The 15,875-nt window shown below is 41.4% G+C and overlaps 5 protein-coding genes across 9 annotated transcripts; 3 read left to right on the top strand and 2 right to left on the bottom strand.

The window, feature by feature from the left end:
- Window positions 1-159: 159 nt before the first annotated feature.
- On the top strand, window positions 160-1,008 carry Tpt (tRNA 2'-phosphotransferase). Of its 2 annotated transcripts, XM_070214330.1 has the most exons (3): window positions 160-665; window positions 724-805; window positions 867-1,008. In XM_070214330.1, exons 1-2 carry the CDS (start codon window positions 174-176, stop codon window positions 757-759), a joined length of 528 nt encoding a protein of 175 aa, XP_070070431.1. In that variant the 5' UTR covers window positions 160-173; the 3' UTR covers window positions 760-805; window positions 867-1,008. The 2 variants fall into 2 exon arrangements, with proteins under 2 accessions (XP_070070431.1, XP_017006427.2); XM_017150938.3 differs by having other exon boundaries at window positions 160-805.
- On the top strand, window positions 796-3,622 carry mkg-p (monkey king protein). Its single transcript, XM_017150936.3, has 2 exons — window positions 796-1,277; window positions 1,901-3,622. Exons 1-2 carry the CDS (start codon window positions 869-871, stop codon window positions 3,463-3,465), a joined length of 1,974 nt encoding a protein of 657 aa, XP_017006425.2. The 5' UTR covers window positions 796-868; the 3' UTR covers window positions 3,466-3,622.
- Window positions 3,623-3,938: 316 nt separating this feature from the next.
- LOC108063744 (uncharacterized) lies at window positions 3,939-10,267 on the bottom strand. Of its 4 annotated transcripts, none has more exons than XM_070214328.1 (5): window positions 10,098-10,267; window positions 7,815-7,869; window positions 6,961-7,325; window positions 6,203-6,831; window positions 3,939-5,459 (listed from the first exon to the last, which is right to left on the bottom strand). In XM_070214328.1, the coding sequence occupies exons 3-5, from the start codon at window positions 7,232-7,234 to the stop codon at window positions 4,224-4,226; spliced, it is 2,139 nt and encodes a 712-aa protein (XP_070070429.1). In that variant the 5' UTR covers window positions 7,235-7,325; window positions 7,815-7,869; window positions 10,098-10,267; the 3' UTR covers window positions 3,939-4,223. The 4 variants fall into 4 exon arrangements, with proteins under 4 accessions (XP_070070429.1, XP_070070430.1, XP_017006421.2 ...); XM_070214329.1 differs by lacking the exon at window positions 10,098-10,267 and adding an exon at window positions 8,524-8,616; XM_017150932.3 differs by lacking the exons at window positions 7,815-7,869; window positions 10,098-10,267 and having other exon boundaries at window positions 6,961-7,417.
- A 2,931-nt stretch (window positions 10,268-13,198) lies between these two features.
- Window positions 13,199-14,030, top strand: LOC108063701 (serine protease 1). The gene has a single exon (XM_017150864.3). The coding sequence runs from the start codon at window positions 13,220-13,222 to the stop codon at window positions 13,997-13,999; it is 780 nt and encodes a 259-aa protein (XP_017006353.2). The 5' UTR covers window positions 13,199-13,219; the 3' UTR covers window positions 14,000-14,030.
- A 749-nt stretch (window positions 14,031-14,779) lies between these two features.
- Window positions 14,780-15,627, bottom strand: Jon66Ci (Jonah 66Ci). The gene has a single exon (XM_017150861.3). It carries the CDS (start codon window positions 15,600-15,602, stop codon window positions 14,820-14,822), a length of 783 nt encoding a protein of 260 aa, XP_017006350.2. The 5' UTR covers window positions 15,603-15,627; the 3' UTR covers window positions 14,780-14,819.
- Between the last annotated feature and the right edge of the window lie 248 nt (window positions 15,628-15,875).

Below are 15,875 nucleotides of genomic sequence, written 5' to 3'. Positions count from 1 at the left end.
AAAAAATTGCGCTTGTGGCAGTGGTGGGTACATAATAGCGATACTATCGTGAAGGTTCTGAAGCCATCGATAATGCGTGGGTCGCTACTATCGATATTGATAGTTTTTCATCTCTGTGTTTTGATATCCAACCAAATTGTTGTGAAAATAAAAGTAAGTTTAATTCGCAAATAATGCCCCCCAAACAGCAGCTGGATGTGCAGCTGAGCAAGAAGCTCTCCTGGTTGCTGCGGCACGGTGCAAAAACCGAGGGGATTTCCATCGGATCAGATGGCTTCGTTGGTGTCACCGAGTTGCAGGAGCACCCGCGATACAGATCCTTTACCCTGGAGAAGCTACAGGAGATTGCCTCTGCGGACTCCAAGCAGCGATACACTCTTCGCTGGAATCCCGAGCGCGGTGACCACGAGATTCGCGCCAATCAGGGTCACTCGTTGGCGGTTGTCGAAAGCGAAGCTGGCGGCCTGGAGAGGATTACCCGCGTGGAACAGATTCCCCTGGCGGTACATGGCACTTATTACCGTCACTGGGAGGCAATAAGGTTGCAAGGACTAAGCAGGATGAGCCGCAACCACGTGCACTTTGCCAGCAGCGATAGGACCAACTGCATCTTGAGTGGATTCCGCAGCGATTGCCAGATTTTGATATATCTTAATGTGGAGAAGGTTCTTTCGGATGAGATACCCATCTACCGATCCAGCAATAATGTACTTCTCTGTCCAGGAATCAATGGCTCTATACCCAAATCCTATTTCCTAAAAGTGGTGGACAGGAAAACGGGGCAGGCTTTAACCTACTGATCATTGTTATTGAATAAACCCTGCTGGCAAAATAAGCACTCAATTAAAACGTGTTTTTTCTTGCAGAAATGCCGGCCCCCGCCTCGGAAGATTCGCCTCCACCCGGGGAAGGAACCGATAATGTAGTGCTCTGCATGGTCTGCGCCGCCCCCTTCCAGAGCATGCAGGATTGCCTCGCCCACGAGCTGCTGAAGCATGCCAGCAAGCCGCCGCAGAAGCAGCTGCGCCAGCGACTGAACGCCATTACCAAGCTCTTCACCAGCGCACAAACCCAATCCGAGCGCAACGAGCTGCGCGAGGCTCTCGAGAAGTCGGAGCCCGGCGGTCACCTGCGCACGGTTTTGCATTTCTTCGCTAGTGATCTGAACAAGATGGAGACCTGCTTCGGTCACGTTCGCAACTGCATTGAGAAGGAAATGCGGGGAAGGGTTAGGGTGTTTCCCTTCGGTTCTCTGGTCACCGGTTTGGCCTTGAAAGGTATGTGGTTACTAGAGCCCTGCGTGAATCATTCAATTTTTGTTTTATCATTCACTAGTCGGCATAATTATTTTGACAAATTTTAAAGTTAAATCTTCTCATGAAAGAACACTTCAATTCTGTTTAAATGACACAACAATGTTCTTAACCCATTAAGCACCCTTTGAAAAGTTAGAAAATTATAAAATTTATTGTGAAGGTCAAATTTTCATCTTTTTTCCTGGGGCTTAAATCAAAAATGTTTTTCCCCAATCAAAATTAATAATCACTGCAAAAAAAAATTTCAAAATATTTTTCCTTGTATTTTTCAGATTTTTTTATGCTTTCTTTTAAGAACAAAAAGTGGAAAATTTTTAACAAATCAATTTTAACTGCTTAATAAATAAAAATCGGGCAGATTTCATAACAAAATTATGGCCCTTTCTTCTTCAAAAGAAATTGTCGTTAAATTATTTTGGAACTCAAAATTCAAATTCATTCAATTCTATTGAACCCAAAATTCTAATTAATTGATTCATATAAAACAAAAAATTCAAAATAATTCATTGAATCCATTCATACAGCAGGGCTCTAGTGTTTACCAGCCAGAGAAATGCACCTAATCCGCTTCCTCTCCCTTTTAGAAAGCGACATAGATTTGTATATGCAGCCCTGCGGTGAGCAGCCTGCCATGCAGCTGTACAATAAAGTATCCTACTTCCTACGGCGCTCCAAATGCTTCACGGACATCTACAACATTCGACATGCCCGTGTGCCCATCATTCGCTGCAAGCATCAGCTCACCGGCCTGAATATAGACATCAATATGTCCAATCCGAATAGCACATATAACTCGCAATTTGTGCGGGATTTGATGTTCCGCGACGAGCGACTCCGTGAGCTCTGCCTGTTCCTGAAGATCTGGGCCAAGAAGCTGAAGCTGGTTGGTCATGGCTGCATGACAAGCTATTGCCTGATTACCCTGATCATTGTCAACTTGCAAGCGCATCGACTGCTGCCCTCGGTAAAGCAACTCCAGTCGCTCTGTCCACCGGTCAATATATCGGGAGTGAACTACGCCTATAGTTTGGAACTGACGCCACCGATTCCATCACATCTCACCACTCAGGAGCTAATCAAAAATTTCTTCGTGTACTACAGCACTGTAAACTTCGAAAAGAGCGTTCTAAGTCCCTTTTTGGGCAGCTGTTTGGACAAGCAGACCACACTGGGCACGCCGGGTGGATTTCCCGAATATGAAGAGCAACTAAGACTCATGCACGATGCAGTCGGTGAGCCGCCGGAGGCTTTTCAACTGGAGCGGGCCATGTGCGTACAGGATCCCTTCGAATTGCAGCACAACGTGGCCAAGTCGGTGTCTGCCTCGAATCTATGTTACCTCAGACAATGTCTTGTCCTGGCAGCTCAAGGCTGCAGCAATGAGGAACTAACTTCGCAACCGGATAAGTTATATGACTACCTATTATTTGGCTTGGCGGATAAGTTGGTTTCTGAAAGGTTAGTGGCCGATAGAAAAGCGGAAAGAGCCACTCCAAGAAAGCAGCAAAAAATGGAAATTATTCAGCCGCAACAGCAAATTGCTGAGACTGAGACAACCAAGCTCGAAACAGTCGGCGTTTTTAACGCCCCTCCCATCGTGCGATCGCATGTAATTACGCCCACCACAAATGATCTCAAATGCTTGCGCTCCGGCCTGCTGAGCCGCAATAAAACGGAGGAGGTGCGACCCATCTACTACTACTGGTTGGCCTGCTATGTGGACACCATCAAGGATGTGCTCACGCAGCTCTACGCCTTGAATATCGAACTGAAGGAATCGGAGGAGCCGGGATACTACAAATGGCTCATCAGCATCTCGTACGACACTTGGACAGGACGCTCCTTTCAGCGCGGCGCGGGTCAATCCTTCTTTGCCCACCAGTTGCAGCAGACGATCGAGTTTTCGAAGAATAGAATAGGCAATCCCCAGTATGCGGTCAATTTGAGGGGCTATTTCTCGTTGCTGGCTAGCGAGGATTACAAGGAGCTGCGATTGGATGTGCAGCCACTGCCTGGAGATCTACTCGGTCTGCAGCGCAATAGTCCGCTCACCAAGCTTTTCAAGGCCTTTAAGAATCTGCTGGGCAACTATAGCTTCAAGGAGAAGGCCAGCACCTGGGAGTTTTGCTCGAAATCTGACTTAAACTGACTACATTACCGAATGTAATCTCTTTGATGTATATACTTACTTTTAGATTTCAATGCCAAATTGAAAAGACGCTTCACTTTTTTTTTAACACAGATTTTACTTGAATTCATGATATCACTATGAGTTAAACAAATATATCAAATTATAAGTGTAACAATTAGTATTTTAGCAGCTAACTATGTATAAACAGATGTCTAAACTAATTCTTGGCAAAAGTCTCTTGGAGCAGGGAGAGTAAATTATTTACAAGGGTAACAAACTAAGCCTATTATAGGAATATACAAGGGAGCTGCTCAAACTTCTGAAGATTTTGAAATAATTTTTAAAGCATCAATTAGTATTCGATGGAAATTGTAATACTTCCTTCTATATATTTTTAAATCTAGAGATAATTCTTTTTAATGTTCAGATACTCTAAATATTATTTTTAAAGCTTCAGTAGTTTTAGCTGCTCAAACTTCTGAAGATTTTGAAATATTTGTTAAGGCATCGATTAGTATTTGATGGAACTTGTAATACTTGTGGCAGGAATATTCGCAAACCAGTACGAATACGCTTCAATATATTTTCAAATCTAGAGATAATTCTTTTTAACGTTCAGATACTCTAAATATTATTTTAAAAGCTTCAGAAGTTTTACACGTACTCCACATACTTTCGGGCAGAGAGAAGAGAGATTTCTATAATATATTTCTATCCTAGATTCTAATCTGATTAACGGCACTTGGGCACTAGCCTTAGTTCTAATCCTACTGCACCTAACCCTTCTTTTTCCGGCAATAACAATACTTTTTGGCAGCGAAATCACTCATGCAGTCCGCCTCTCCGCTGTAGACATTTAATCTACTCACGGAACCGGTCACCTTTACGGAATCATCTGTGTGGTTATGTCGCAAGGTGGCCTCATACTGGGCCTTATTGGGCGACGTAACGAAGATCAGTCGATAGGTGTGCACCTCCTCGGGATCCAGGGCATTTTGATGCGCCCGGAAAGCGGATTTGATGCTGTGCAGGGAGAGCGGAGCACATAGCTTGGCAAAGGTTCCGTTTCGAAACTCTGCCACATAGTCATTGAGGTAGCTGACCACACGCTTGCCCAGCATGCGGGCTTCCTTGGAGCTGCTCGAGATGGAGTCATATTCCCAGCAGGTGCACCAGTGATCCGCGATGCCCACGTCGGAGCAGCTCCTCAAAGGGGAAACGGGATGGAGTAAACTCTGGCACCGTGGACAATCGGGTGCTGGTCCCAGGGATTCCATATCGGAATCGACTCTTCCGGATATGGAGAGTATGTGCTTCATGGTCAGGTGGAGGTCATAGGGCGTGGTCAAGCGATTCCGGTTCAACTGGAGGCCATGCACAAACTCGGGATGCGAGCGACGCAGGTGATGAGGTAACCAGATGAAAATCGCCGGCAAACGCTCCTCCAGGTGACCCGACCAGGTGGCCCTCGTGGGTCCAAAGCGCATGCCATGATCGCTGAAGAACACCACCACACTGTTGTCCATGGTGCCCTGGAGCACCAGTTTCCTCAGATACTCCGCCATATAGTCGTCCATGCTGCTCGTCTGCGAAATATCACTGTGGCTGTGCGTGTTCGTCCAGAAGAAACCAAAGTAGGACTCGTTGAGGAACCTCCTGGTGAACTCCAACCCATAGTCGTAGACGTGCTCCGCTGCCGTTTCGTAGCCGAGGCAGTGCACCAGACCATTCACAGTCGTGTGATCGAGTTGCGATTCGGCGGCGGCGAGATAGGGACGCAAATAGTAATCCGCCGGCGGATCCTTGAAGCCCTTCTTCAGATAGTTGAACGTGTTGATCTTCACAGCATCCTCTGCGTAGGCGGTCACGTAGCCCCTCTGCTGGTACAGCTTCCAGATGTAGTTGCACTTGTCCAGGCCACCAACCACGAAGGGCGAGCAGGCATGCATGGCATTGGGCAGGTTGTAGCCGGTGGCCACGGCCATGATGTTCGGGAATGTGTTGTCGTCCACCTGGGGAGAAGGAAGATAAATTGAGAATGGGTTAAAAACATATTGAAATATCACTGTGTTAAGGAATTACCATTATTAAATAGGCATAATTTTGATGAAAGTATTAGTTTAAGACTTGGAACAATTAATATATGTATAGGACCTATATTATTGGTACTCACTGAGAAAGTATGAACACTTATTTTGAAGGGTGCAATATGATATTTTCTTATGACTTTCCGGTAATCATTCAAAATTTCTCTTGACAGAAATGTTAAATCTTTTTAAAATGTTCTTATAATTTTTTGGTAAACATTTTCTTAATTTAAAGGTAAAATCTTTCTCAAATCTTAATTTAAGCTAATCCGGTAATAGTTCAAAATTTCTCTTGACAGAAATGTTAAATCTTTTTAAAATGTTCTTATAATTTTTTGGTAAACATTTTCTTAATTTAAAGGTAAAATCTCTCTCAAATCTTTATTTCCAAACTGTTTCTAATAGATTTTTTAAACCAACAATTTAATTACTAAATATATTTCATAGATCTAATATATCAGAATGTTTCTTCTAAAGGGCTCCATCTCACCTTATTATATTTTTTAGTAAACATTTTCTTAATTTAAAGGTAACATCTTTTTCAAATCTAAATGTAAGCTATATTTCAAAACTGTTTCTAATAGATTCTGTAAACTTACAATTTGATTACTAAATATATTTCTTAGAAATATGTATCATAATGTTTTTTCTAAGGGACCCTATCTCACCTTATTATATCCCGCCAGCTCGAACCACCCATTGTCGTAGAGATACTGTGCCGTTTTGGGCATGGCCCTGATGAGATTCACACGGGAGATACTATCGATGCCGAGCATTAGGACGCTAGGTGGTCTTGGATTGCTTCTATCCTTATCCTTTTCCTTTGAATCTCCTTCAGAGGCCTTTTGCAGCCTCTGCTGCACTGCATCCTTGACGGGAATGGTGGCATGGCCATTGATATAGATTTGGTGACCACCGGAATCGCACTTGACTATGATGCCCTCGGCGGAGTTGGGCAGCTCGGTGCTCCCTTTGAAACCCTGACACTTGGTGTACTTGACCTTCATCTCGCTGACCCGCTGCACTTCCATGTAGCAGCAGTGGAGCTGGCCGCCCACTCGGTAGCGACTAAAGGCGGCTCCGTCAATGCTGAGGAGGTATTTCTGGGACTTCTCCTGGAACCTGACCTGCGTCAAAGGCGGTAGCTTCTGACATGCCTTGTATTTAATTCTCTTGAAGTGGCGCATCACCTCGTTCTTGTAGGGATCCACCTCCATAATGCGGCAGGAATTGCTATACACCAGAAAGCCTTTCGGCACAAATGGAATACTTTCAGTAGGAATACTTTCAGTTTCTACTGGGCAATCAATCACAAAGGTGCAAACATAAGGGGAGAAAAGAACACAGGGAAAAAATCATAATCGCATGCATAAAATACGAAACAGAAAACTGGGGATCATGCTTCTAGTCCTATATATGTACTCACCATCCATCAAAGTGGACTGATGCTGCACGGTCACGTAGTTATCCGAGTGCAGGACGTCCAGATCCAGGACATTCGCCCACTCGGGTCTTCCGATCAGGAAGTAGCAGAACACAAAGGACACCAGCAGTCCGAGCACCGACTTCCGGCTCACCGGAAGCGAACGGTGCTGGATGGCATGGAGCACTCCTCCCTCTTTCCTTCGGGTCATTTGTACTTCCAGCTCCTCCGTCTCTGGGGTGTCGGATCGCTCCAGCAGAAGGCGTTTCTCTGCCATGTCATTTAAGCTCGCGGCTATTCATGTTCACAAGTTAAATGAAGAGGTTCTCAGTTAATCCAAATCAATCCAACTGTTTTTTAAAGCAGAACTGAAAATTTAAGGCAAACAAAATTAAAATGTAAATAAAATATTAAATTACAAACTCTTATTATTCCTATCCTATCATTTATTGTCTTATGTACTGAACACATTTTGAAAAGGTTGCTTATATGAATATATTCTTTATGCATTTTTAATTATTTTTATTATATGTTAGAAATATTTCGGATTTTTTTTAGTTTTATTAAATACAGTACAGTTGTTCATTAAAATTTCGAAAATTTTAAGGGTCTCAAAACATTTTGTCTGGCCTTTAAAACCAATTGAGTGATAAATAATAATTGTCGCTCTAGTGCCATTTCGTCCACTTGCGCAAAAAGGTTTAGCTAATTAAGCTACTGAACTAATTAAAAGATAATGTGGAATAATAGAGAACGCAAGTCACACAAAAATGCAAATTTCCAAAAGCTAAACATGCTTGGTTTTTATTTACTTAATTACACATTAAATGTGGTTCGAAAAAGAGAAATTGACTTACCTGTAGAATGCTTGGTAATTTTTGATTTATTGGTGTTTTATTGTTTATTTTGTAACTGAAATTAAAGACATACAGATGTACAGGTTATAAATCGCTGACAGATACAAAGTACGTTTTTTTTTGGCTTTAGAAGCAATTTTCTTATTACAAAGGTCAGTTTTCAGTGTCGCTATTCGTTTATTTCTTTGTAAACAATGAATAAATTAAAAACACTTCTAAGCTTGCGAAACCGACTGTGATAAGCCTGATGAGATTATAATAGGCAATGTCAGGAACTAAGCATTTTAGAAATAATTTGCTAACTTATTATTCGTCAGATTTTTAGAACACCTTTTTGTTTTGTTAATTTTTTTTACGCCTTTTGGGTTGCTCGAGTTGATTTTAAATGCATTTTTATGATTGTTTCGCACTTAGGGTTTATAGATTTGCATAATATAATAAAATGTTTAGATCTCACTGACATTAGTGGATTACGTTTCGATTATTTGTTTTGCACATTTTCATCACTGTTTATATTTGCTTGATTTTGTATACTATTCGGGGGATTACACGTGGTTTTCTCGGGTCAACAATCGTTTGTTCATTGCACCAGCATATTATTTTCCTATTTAAAGCGCACTATTTTTCATTATTGGTCTTGGATGTTTGTGTCACTGCCAATAGTGTTTCTTAGCCAAGAGGAATATAAATAACATTTTATTTGGCCAACCTTGGCTGGGTCCAATGAAGAGGGGTCGGCCAGGGGCGGTTTGCGAATTTAATTAATGGAAATGCAACGTCTGCTAAAAGTACACAGTTCTGCTTGGCTTTTCGTCAGCGGTCCGAGCACTCTGAGGGCAGAATCGCGAATGAGACGGAACCCAAGCACCGAAATAGGTATGGTGATGGTATGGGGGTCTGGGAATCTGAGTGGGGAAACAGAGCTGCTGATGCCTCATGATGGATCCGTGCTTTGTCGGCAATATTTCATCGATCACGACTCTATCCGACGGTCATTAGTTTTCACTTTTTGCAGTTTGATGTAACAAACATTGATTAGATATTTGGTTGTGTTAATTCATGACACGTTTTTATAGATGTATACAAATAATTATACGATGATGTTCATACCCAGTAGTGGGGAGAAAAGAGGTAGACTAGCTTTATGGAATATCATTTCTTTAATAAAATATTGATTAAACATTAAAATTTTTCTTGAATATATTTTTAATCAGCTAAAGAGCTTTTAGTAAGTAAATAAATGCTGAGTCTATTTATATAAAAATTTTTAAATCAAGCTCAAAACATACATAAAATACAAAAATATGTATGTTCTAAACATGATAGACGACAGAGTTTGCTTCTGGTTCTCGAGTTATGCGGGAATGTGGATAGTCTCAGCTTTGCCCCTATTTCAAACCGAGATAACTACAAAACGAATTTGTATAGTTCATAAACAGGAAGGGCGATAAAGAAGCAGAAAGAAGTATATGAAAACTATTTAAGTAACAGAAATGTTTTACATTATATACTATACAAAAATTTGCATTTAGATTGCATTCCCTATATGTGTAGCAGAGATATTAAATTTCAATTATGCCCCAGCTTACGACATTTATGAACGAGAGGCGTTGTTGCATTTAACAGTTTTTATCTAATTGAATTTGCAGTTCGAATTGAATGGTTCCATAGTGTTTAAATAAATTAGCGAGGGACTAACAAAGTCTGGCAATAAAAAGCGACAACACTTTGGCGTGGCTTTGCATGAATAGCCGTGCATCTAGATAGTGCATTGAATTTTAATGGCAAATGCACTTGGGGGAGCCATTAAAGAGGCGATACTATAGAAAATATATAATAATGGCAATATAGTTGAGAGAATGGGGTGAAGGGCGAGTGACGTGCTAGGGGATCCGTTGCAGGACCCCATGCGAATGTGTGAGTGTGTCGAGGACACTCTGCGGTGGTAAAAATAACACACACTCACACGTGTGAATACTTATGTTTATATGTGAGTATCCCAAAGGGGTTTGGGGGGAGGCGTTGGTATACTATGTCAAGTTCCATTGAAGCGAACTGCTTCTGTTGCAGCGTCAGCGTAAAATTGCAATCGTTTTGTCGAGCACACCGATACATCCGACAGATACAGATACAAAAGCCAGATACACAGATACAAAAAGGACGCACACGGATACACACACACACTCAATAGCGAAAACTGCGAACTTTTGCGAACAGCCTGGAAATTTGTCAACACCCAGGATTCATCCAGTATTTGGGCCACTCTCATATCCGCACACTCACTTGGTCTCATCGCCATATGTACATCCCTATTGATTGCAGCAAATATACAAATATTTGTAGTGCGATTTGCAGTGGCTCCTCGAAAAGGGAAACGATGCGCGATTATAGACCAGGTCCTTGCTGGCGGACCGGATAATACGATGCGACTGAGCGGATGTTCGACTGCCAGCGAGCGGAGACCTCCGACGAATGACGACGAGCCAGTGCCGATGTGAGATTTTTTACACCCTCGTTGGGGGGCAGCAACAACATCGCGCAACACTAGTAACAGCAATCTGTTCACTGAAAAAAAAATCAAAGCCTTTTAGATTAAAAATAGACCACTTGAACTCCAATACTCTTTAATATTAAGTGACAATATCTATTATTATCAAATAGATTCCTTTACATATAAATAAAATTAATTTCAATTAATGTCTTAAGATAACTATGTATTATAGCATAAAATCAGTTGATTTTTTTTTAAAGTTACCACATTTAGGGTCGATTTCTCGTCCGGATGTTAAATTTAAAATACGGATATAACCTTAAATACGTGTGGAAATTCAGAGTTCAAAGCCCTAAGTTATTAATTTATAGGTAGGCAACATATAATATTATTTAAAGTAAATGTGAATAGAGGATCCATTAGTCGATGGCAAAGCTTTAAATGTTCTTTTATTAAATATATTTTATTTATCAACCTTTGATTTGAAGTCAAGTGGTTTCCACTCAATTAAGAAGAAACATAAAAAAAGACCATGAGCCTTTATGATAAGAATATAATCTACAGCATTTGTTCTTAGAATCGAAAGAGCTTCAAGGAACTTGTACCAAAGATTAGAAGAGAGATAGTAACAAAGCCATCATCGTAGTTACCGAGCGCCCTTGTCGTTGATGTAAAAAATGTCAGTTAAAGAACTAAAAGAAGGTTTCAAGAAATGTAAGCTTAATTAATTTGTTAACTTCATAAGTATAAGTTTTCACTTAAGGGGTTAGTTAACGTTTTCAAAATTGAAAGCCGAATAAACTTGAATATAGCTCACATAACGCAAACACGTTTGTAGATAGGTGCATTTTAATTGACGGAGTCATTTTTAAAGAATGCTATAAATGTCACGGCTTTTTCTATTTTTCTATTTTCTATTTCTTTCAGTTAAAAATCATTTTTTATTTTCAAAATTATAAAAATGTTTGTCAAACTTTTTGATTCCCATAATCGGAAATATTTGTGTATCTATGTATGTTGCTGGCACACCCGATAAGCATTTAAATGATAACGATACAGCCTAAATATCGATCTATTTTTGAGTGATGTCATGTCATGCCTGAAAACGGTTTGGCCCCCAAAGTTTCATATTTTTATACTTTGTCATATTTTGTCATTTACGGTCAAGCATTATACTAGTTTTTCTAAGTGCATTGACTACACGCGATGCGTTGCACCAGCACGTGTTGTTTCTCTTTTATTTTATTTCTTATTTTTTGCTCCCCTGAAAGTATGCAATGTTTATTTGCCAATTGCCCGATGCACACCCACTCTCTGCGTCTGCGCACTTCGAAGTTACTTTTGGCACGTGCTGCGTCGGTATTTTGCACGCTCTCCCTTTTATTTTGCTTCGCCCGGTCCCTTCCCCTTTTTCACCACCCACTTGTTGGTTCCTGGCGAATAATTTAAGGGCGGTGATTGCGGAGAATTCGCCAAGTGTCTCTGTTTAGCCGCAGGCAAGGTCACCAAACTCACAGTGGCAAAGAAAATAGAAAAGTAAACAAAGCAATGATACACAGATTATAATCACAGATTATGCCTTTTTATATAATACATTTTTTCACACACGTATTTTTTTTAATTGAATACATTTTACCATATTATTTATTATTATAATGAGTACTGCACTTCACTAACATTTAAGGATGATTTTTAAATTAACATGATAAAACACCTCCAAAAACATTAAAAAATTCTCGGGAACTTGAAAGCGGAGGATAAGAGATCACAACACACACCAAAAATACGATATACTACGAAAAAATCCACCAGCTGATAAGCAGGTGGGCCCATCATGATACAATATTATTCATTATGAAAATGGCTCATCACAATGAATTTTGAATTTGGGATGCGCGATTATAAGATTTAATAAATAATTAATTATCCGTTTTTAATTATAATTATAATTATAATAGGGCCAACCATTTGGATTATTTTTGTTCTAAATTTTCTTAATTAGATTTTCCAAACAACAAAAGGCAAACTGACTAAATTTAATTTTATAAAACATTCAATGTAAAATTTATATTTACAATCGTAACTAATACTCATCTCTTTAAAAACATTTTTCTAGAGATATAATTAAATCACTTGAACCATTATCAACAAACCACAAATTGAACTGCCAATCTTTAAAATAATCAAAACAAAAAAGGAACAGTCAAATTACTAATAGTATATCTTATCTTTAATAATTGCAATCGTTTAAGTTAACGAAAGTTCTTTGAGGTCGGAGGCTTCTGTTGTTTCCCGAATATTTACAGGTATCATAAAAAGCGGCGATTTGCACTTTGTTCGTATACTGTATGCACATCCGTATGGCATTGTAAATATTTAAATCTAATCAATTCCTGATTGTGGATTGTTTTTGAATGGAGAGATAACTGTAAAGAGAAGTCGTAAATTTTAAAATATCATTTAGGTTTGTTTTTTGCTTATAACTTGTTTGTTATTTTATTATTTATTATTTTATGGTTACATCTAAATTAAATTTTAAGGATCAAATTTAAATTTTTGAAGATCAGTACCTATCCAAATTAGGTTTACCTTTTTCTCAGAAATATGATTTTAGGTATCTTGAACGCATAATTGATAGAAATGAACTAATTCATTTTAATATGGTTTATTAAGAATTGTAGTTACAATTGACTTTGCTATCTTATAGGCTTCCATTGAATACATCGGAAGTCACCACTCATTACCTTTTACTGGCTTATTCAATCTCCATTCGGACTTGGCCTATTTATTACTAATATACTTTATCGGCAGATTGTTTAGACGGTGATTATATTTATATGACCCAGCTCGGCGAATATGATTCAGGTATAAATACGCCACCGACAGGCACCGATCCACAAGTTGTTTTGGCAACATGAAAGTGCTCGTAGCTATCCTCGCTTTGGCCGTGGCCTCGGCCTCCGGCGCCGCCATCCAGAAGGCGACTGCAGTCCACACCAAGGACATGCAGGGTCGCATCACCAACGGCTATCCGGCGGAGGAGGGCAAGGCTCCCTACACGGTGGGTCTGGGCTTCAGCGGCGGCTGGTGGTGCGGTGGCTCGATCATCGGCAACACCTGGGTCCTGACCGCCGAGCACTGCATCGGGGATGCCGCCTCCGTGACCGTCTACTACGGAGCCACCTGGCGCACCAATGCCCAGTTCACCCACACCGTCGGCAACGGCGACTTCATCACCCACGGCTCCGCTGACATCGCCCTGATCCGCATCCCCCACGTGGACTTCTGGCACATGGTCAACAAGGTGGAGCTGCCCAGCTACAACGATCGCTACAACGACTACAACGAGTGGTGGGCGGTGGCCTGCGGCTGGGGAGGCACCTACGACGGCAGCCCCCTGCCCGACTACATGCAGTGCGTGGATCTGCAGATCATGCACAACAGCGAGTGCGTCCGCACCTACGGAAGCGGCACCGTCGGAGACAACATCCTCTGCGTGAGGACCCCCGACGGCAAGTCCACCTGCGGCGGAGATTCCGGCGGCCCTCTGGTCACCCATGACGGCACCAAGCTCGTGGGAGTCACCAACTTCGGTTCCTCCGCCGGCTGCCAGTCGGGTGCTCCTGCTGGATTCCAGCGCGTCACCTACCACCTGGACTGGATCCGCGACCACACTGGCATTGCCTACTACTAAACGAAATAAATACCTATTATTGCAAAAGATATTTCTGAAGATTTTGTATTTTGTTTTAATGCGGGCTGTATTTGCCATAGGGTTCTCGGGAAGAAAGGTAACAGGAAATGAGTTTTAATTTTATTTAAATATATTTGTTTAATATTATGTTAGCCGTTATTTCTCTACAAAAATAATAACGTATTAAAAGACTTGTTTAAAATATTTAAATTACCCATAATTGTTGAAGTTAACATCGCCATACTTAAAATTAGTCCAAGTTTATTGCGTTGGATAAAAATCATTGCAAAAAATATTAAAATTAAATATGATGCATATGGATTTACTAAAAAAATTTTATTAATGTCAGATTTTTATTAAAACAAATTAGTAAATTTTTTTTTTAAATTTAGCATTATTAAATTGTTAAAACAGTTCAACAAATTCAAAGTTCTAGATTATGCACTGGCTGAACATAACTTCTTTCCCATGGAATTTAATACTCTTAGTGCCCCAACACAATATGATACCTTGATAAAATTAATAAAAAAATTTAACGATCACCCGTATAAATATAAAAATGAGTAGATACTTTGCACTTTTCTACTTTTCTGGTCCTATATTACACAGTAAATTATAATTTCATGTCAGCGGAATTGAGACCTATTTAAAAATTATATTAAACGCCAATAGTCAAGTCGAAAGTATTACTGGGTTTGAGGTCCTACACATTTTCCTATCGAAAATTATAGCAATAATCAGAATTCTTCATTCTGCAGAAATTTTAAACCATATTTAAAATTTGCTCTTCAAGTGAATTTATTTAATAGGTTTTCAAAGTTTAGTAGTAGGCGATTCCGGTGTGGTCGCGGATCCAGTCCAGATGGTAGGTCACGCGCTGGAAGCCAGCGGGATGACCAGCCTGGCAGCCAGCACCCGACACCCAGTTGGTGACTCCCACGAGCTTGGAGCCGTCGTGGCTGACCAGAGGGCCGCCGGAGTCTCCGCCGCAGGTTCCCTTGCCGTCGACGACGCGGACGCAGATGATGTTGTCTCCGACGGTGCCGGTTCCGTAGTAGCCGGCGCACTCGCTGTTGTGGATGATCTGGAGGTCGGCGCACTGCATGTAGTCGGGCAGGGGGCTGCCGTCGTAGGTGCCTCCCCAGCCGCAGGCCACAGCCCACCACTCGTTGTAGTCGTTGTACCGATCGTTGTAGCTGGGCAGCTCCACCTTGTTGACCATGTGCCAGAAGTCCACGTGCGGGATGCGGATCAGGGCGATGTCAGCGGATCCGTGGGTGATGAAGTCGCCGCTGCCAACCCAGTGGGTGAACTGGGCGTTGGTGCGCCAGGTGGCTCCGAAGTAGACAGTCACGCCATCGCCTCCGATGCAGTGCTCGGCGGTGAGGACCCAGGTGTTGCCGATGATCGAGCCACCGCACCACCAGCCGCCGTTGAAGCCCAGACCCACCGTGTAGGGAGCCTTGCCCTCCTCCGCCGGATAGCCGTTGGTGATGCGACCCTCGATCTGCTTCACCTTCGGAATGTCCTTGGGGCGGATGACGCTCTCGTACGCCGAGGCGGAGGCCACGGACAAAGCCAGAATAGTTAGGAACACCTTCATGTTGCAAAGACAACTTGTTCTGGAGGAGTTGCGGCGCGGCTTTTATACCTGCAGCCGTCGTAAAACTCTGATAGCGATAAGCGACTGAGATTACTTACGAAGAGCTGTCCTAAATCAATGCACAATTATCGCGGGGCTTAATCCCAGTACGTATTTCCGTTCGATTTCACTGAAGTCATGGCAATAATATGATAATAATATTTAAAAATATGTTTATTTGTGAGCTTCAAATTGAAAAATTATTGTTTTTTGCCACAAGAAAACTGAATTTTG

Source organism: Drosophila takahashii, chromosome 3L (assembly GCF_030179915.1).
Source record: "Drosophila takahashii strain IR98-3 E-12201 chromosome 3L, DtakHiC1v2, whole genome shotgun sequence".
NCBI classification, from domain to species: Eukaryota; Metazoa; Arthropoda; class Insecta; order Diptera; family Drosophilidae; genus Drosophila; species Drosophila takahashii.
The sequence above is the reverse complement of the archived record's forward strand: the minus strand, read 5'-3'. Positions and strand labels throughout refer to the sequence as shown.

What these genes read in the sequence shown, in the direction of transcription:
- LOC108063744 (XM_070214328.1), bottom strand. Translation starts at nt 7,234, where the DNA reads ATGGCAGAGAAACGCCTTCTGCTGGAGCGATCCGACACCCCAGAGACG. An exon ending in TCAGTCCACTTTGATGGATG is followed by an intron (nt 6,832 to 6,960) that starts GTGAGTACATAT and finishes TTGATTGCCCAG; the next exon opens with TAGAAACTGAAAGTATTCCT. An exon ending in AGCTGGCGGGATATAATAAG is followed by an intron (nt 5,460 to 6,202) that starts GTGAGATAGGGT and finishes CCTTCTCCCCAG; the next exon opens with GTGGACGACAACACATTCCC.
- mkg-p (XM_017150936.3), top strand. Translation starts at nt 869, where the DNA reads ATGCCGGCCCCCGCCTCGGAAGATTCGCCTCCACCCGGGGAAGGAACC. An exon ending in CACCGGTTTGGCCTTGAAAG is followed by an intron (nt 1,278 to 1,900) that starts GTATGTGGTTAC and finishes TCTCCCTTTTAG; the next exon opens with AAAGCGACATAGATTTGTAT.
- Jon66Ci (XM_017150861.3), bottom strand. Translation starts at nt 15,602, where the DNA reads ATGAAGGTGTTCCTAACTATTCTGGCTTTGTCCGTGGCCTCCGCCTCG.
- LOC108063701 (XM_017150864.3), top strand. Translation starts at nt 13,220, where the DNA reads ATGAAAGTGCTCGTAGCTATCCTCGCTTTGGCCGTGGCCTCGGCCTCC.
- Tpt (XM_017150938.3), top strand. Translation starts at nt 174, where the DNA reads ATGCCCCCCAAACAGCAGCTGGATGTGCAGCTGAGCAAGAAGCTCTCC.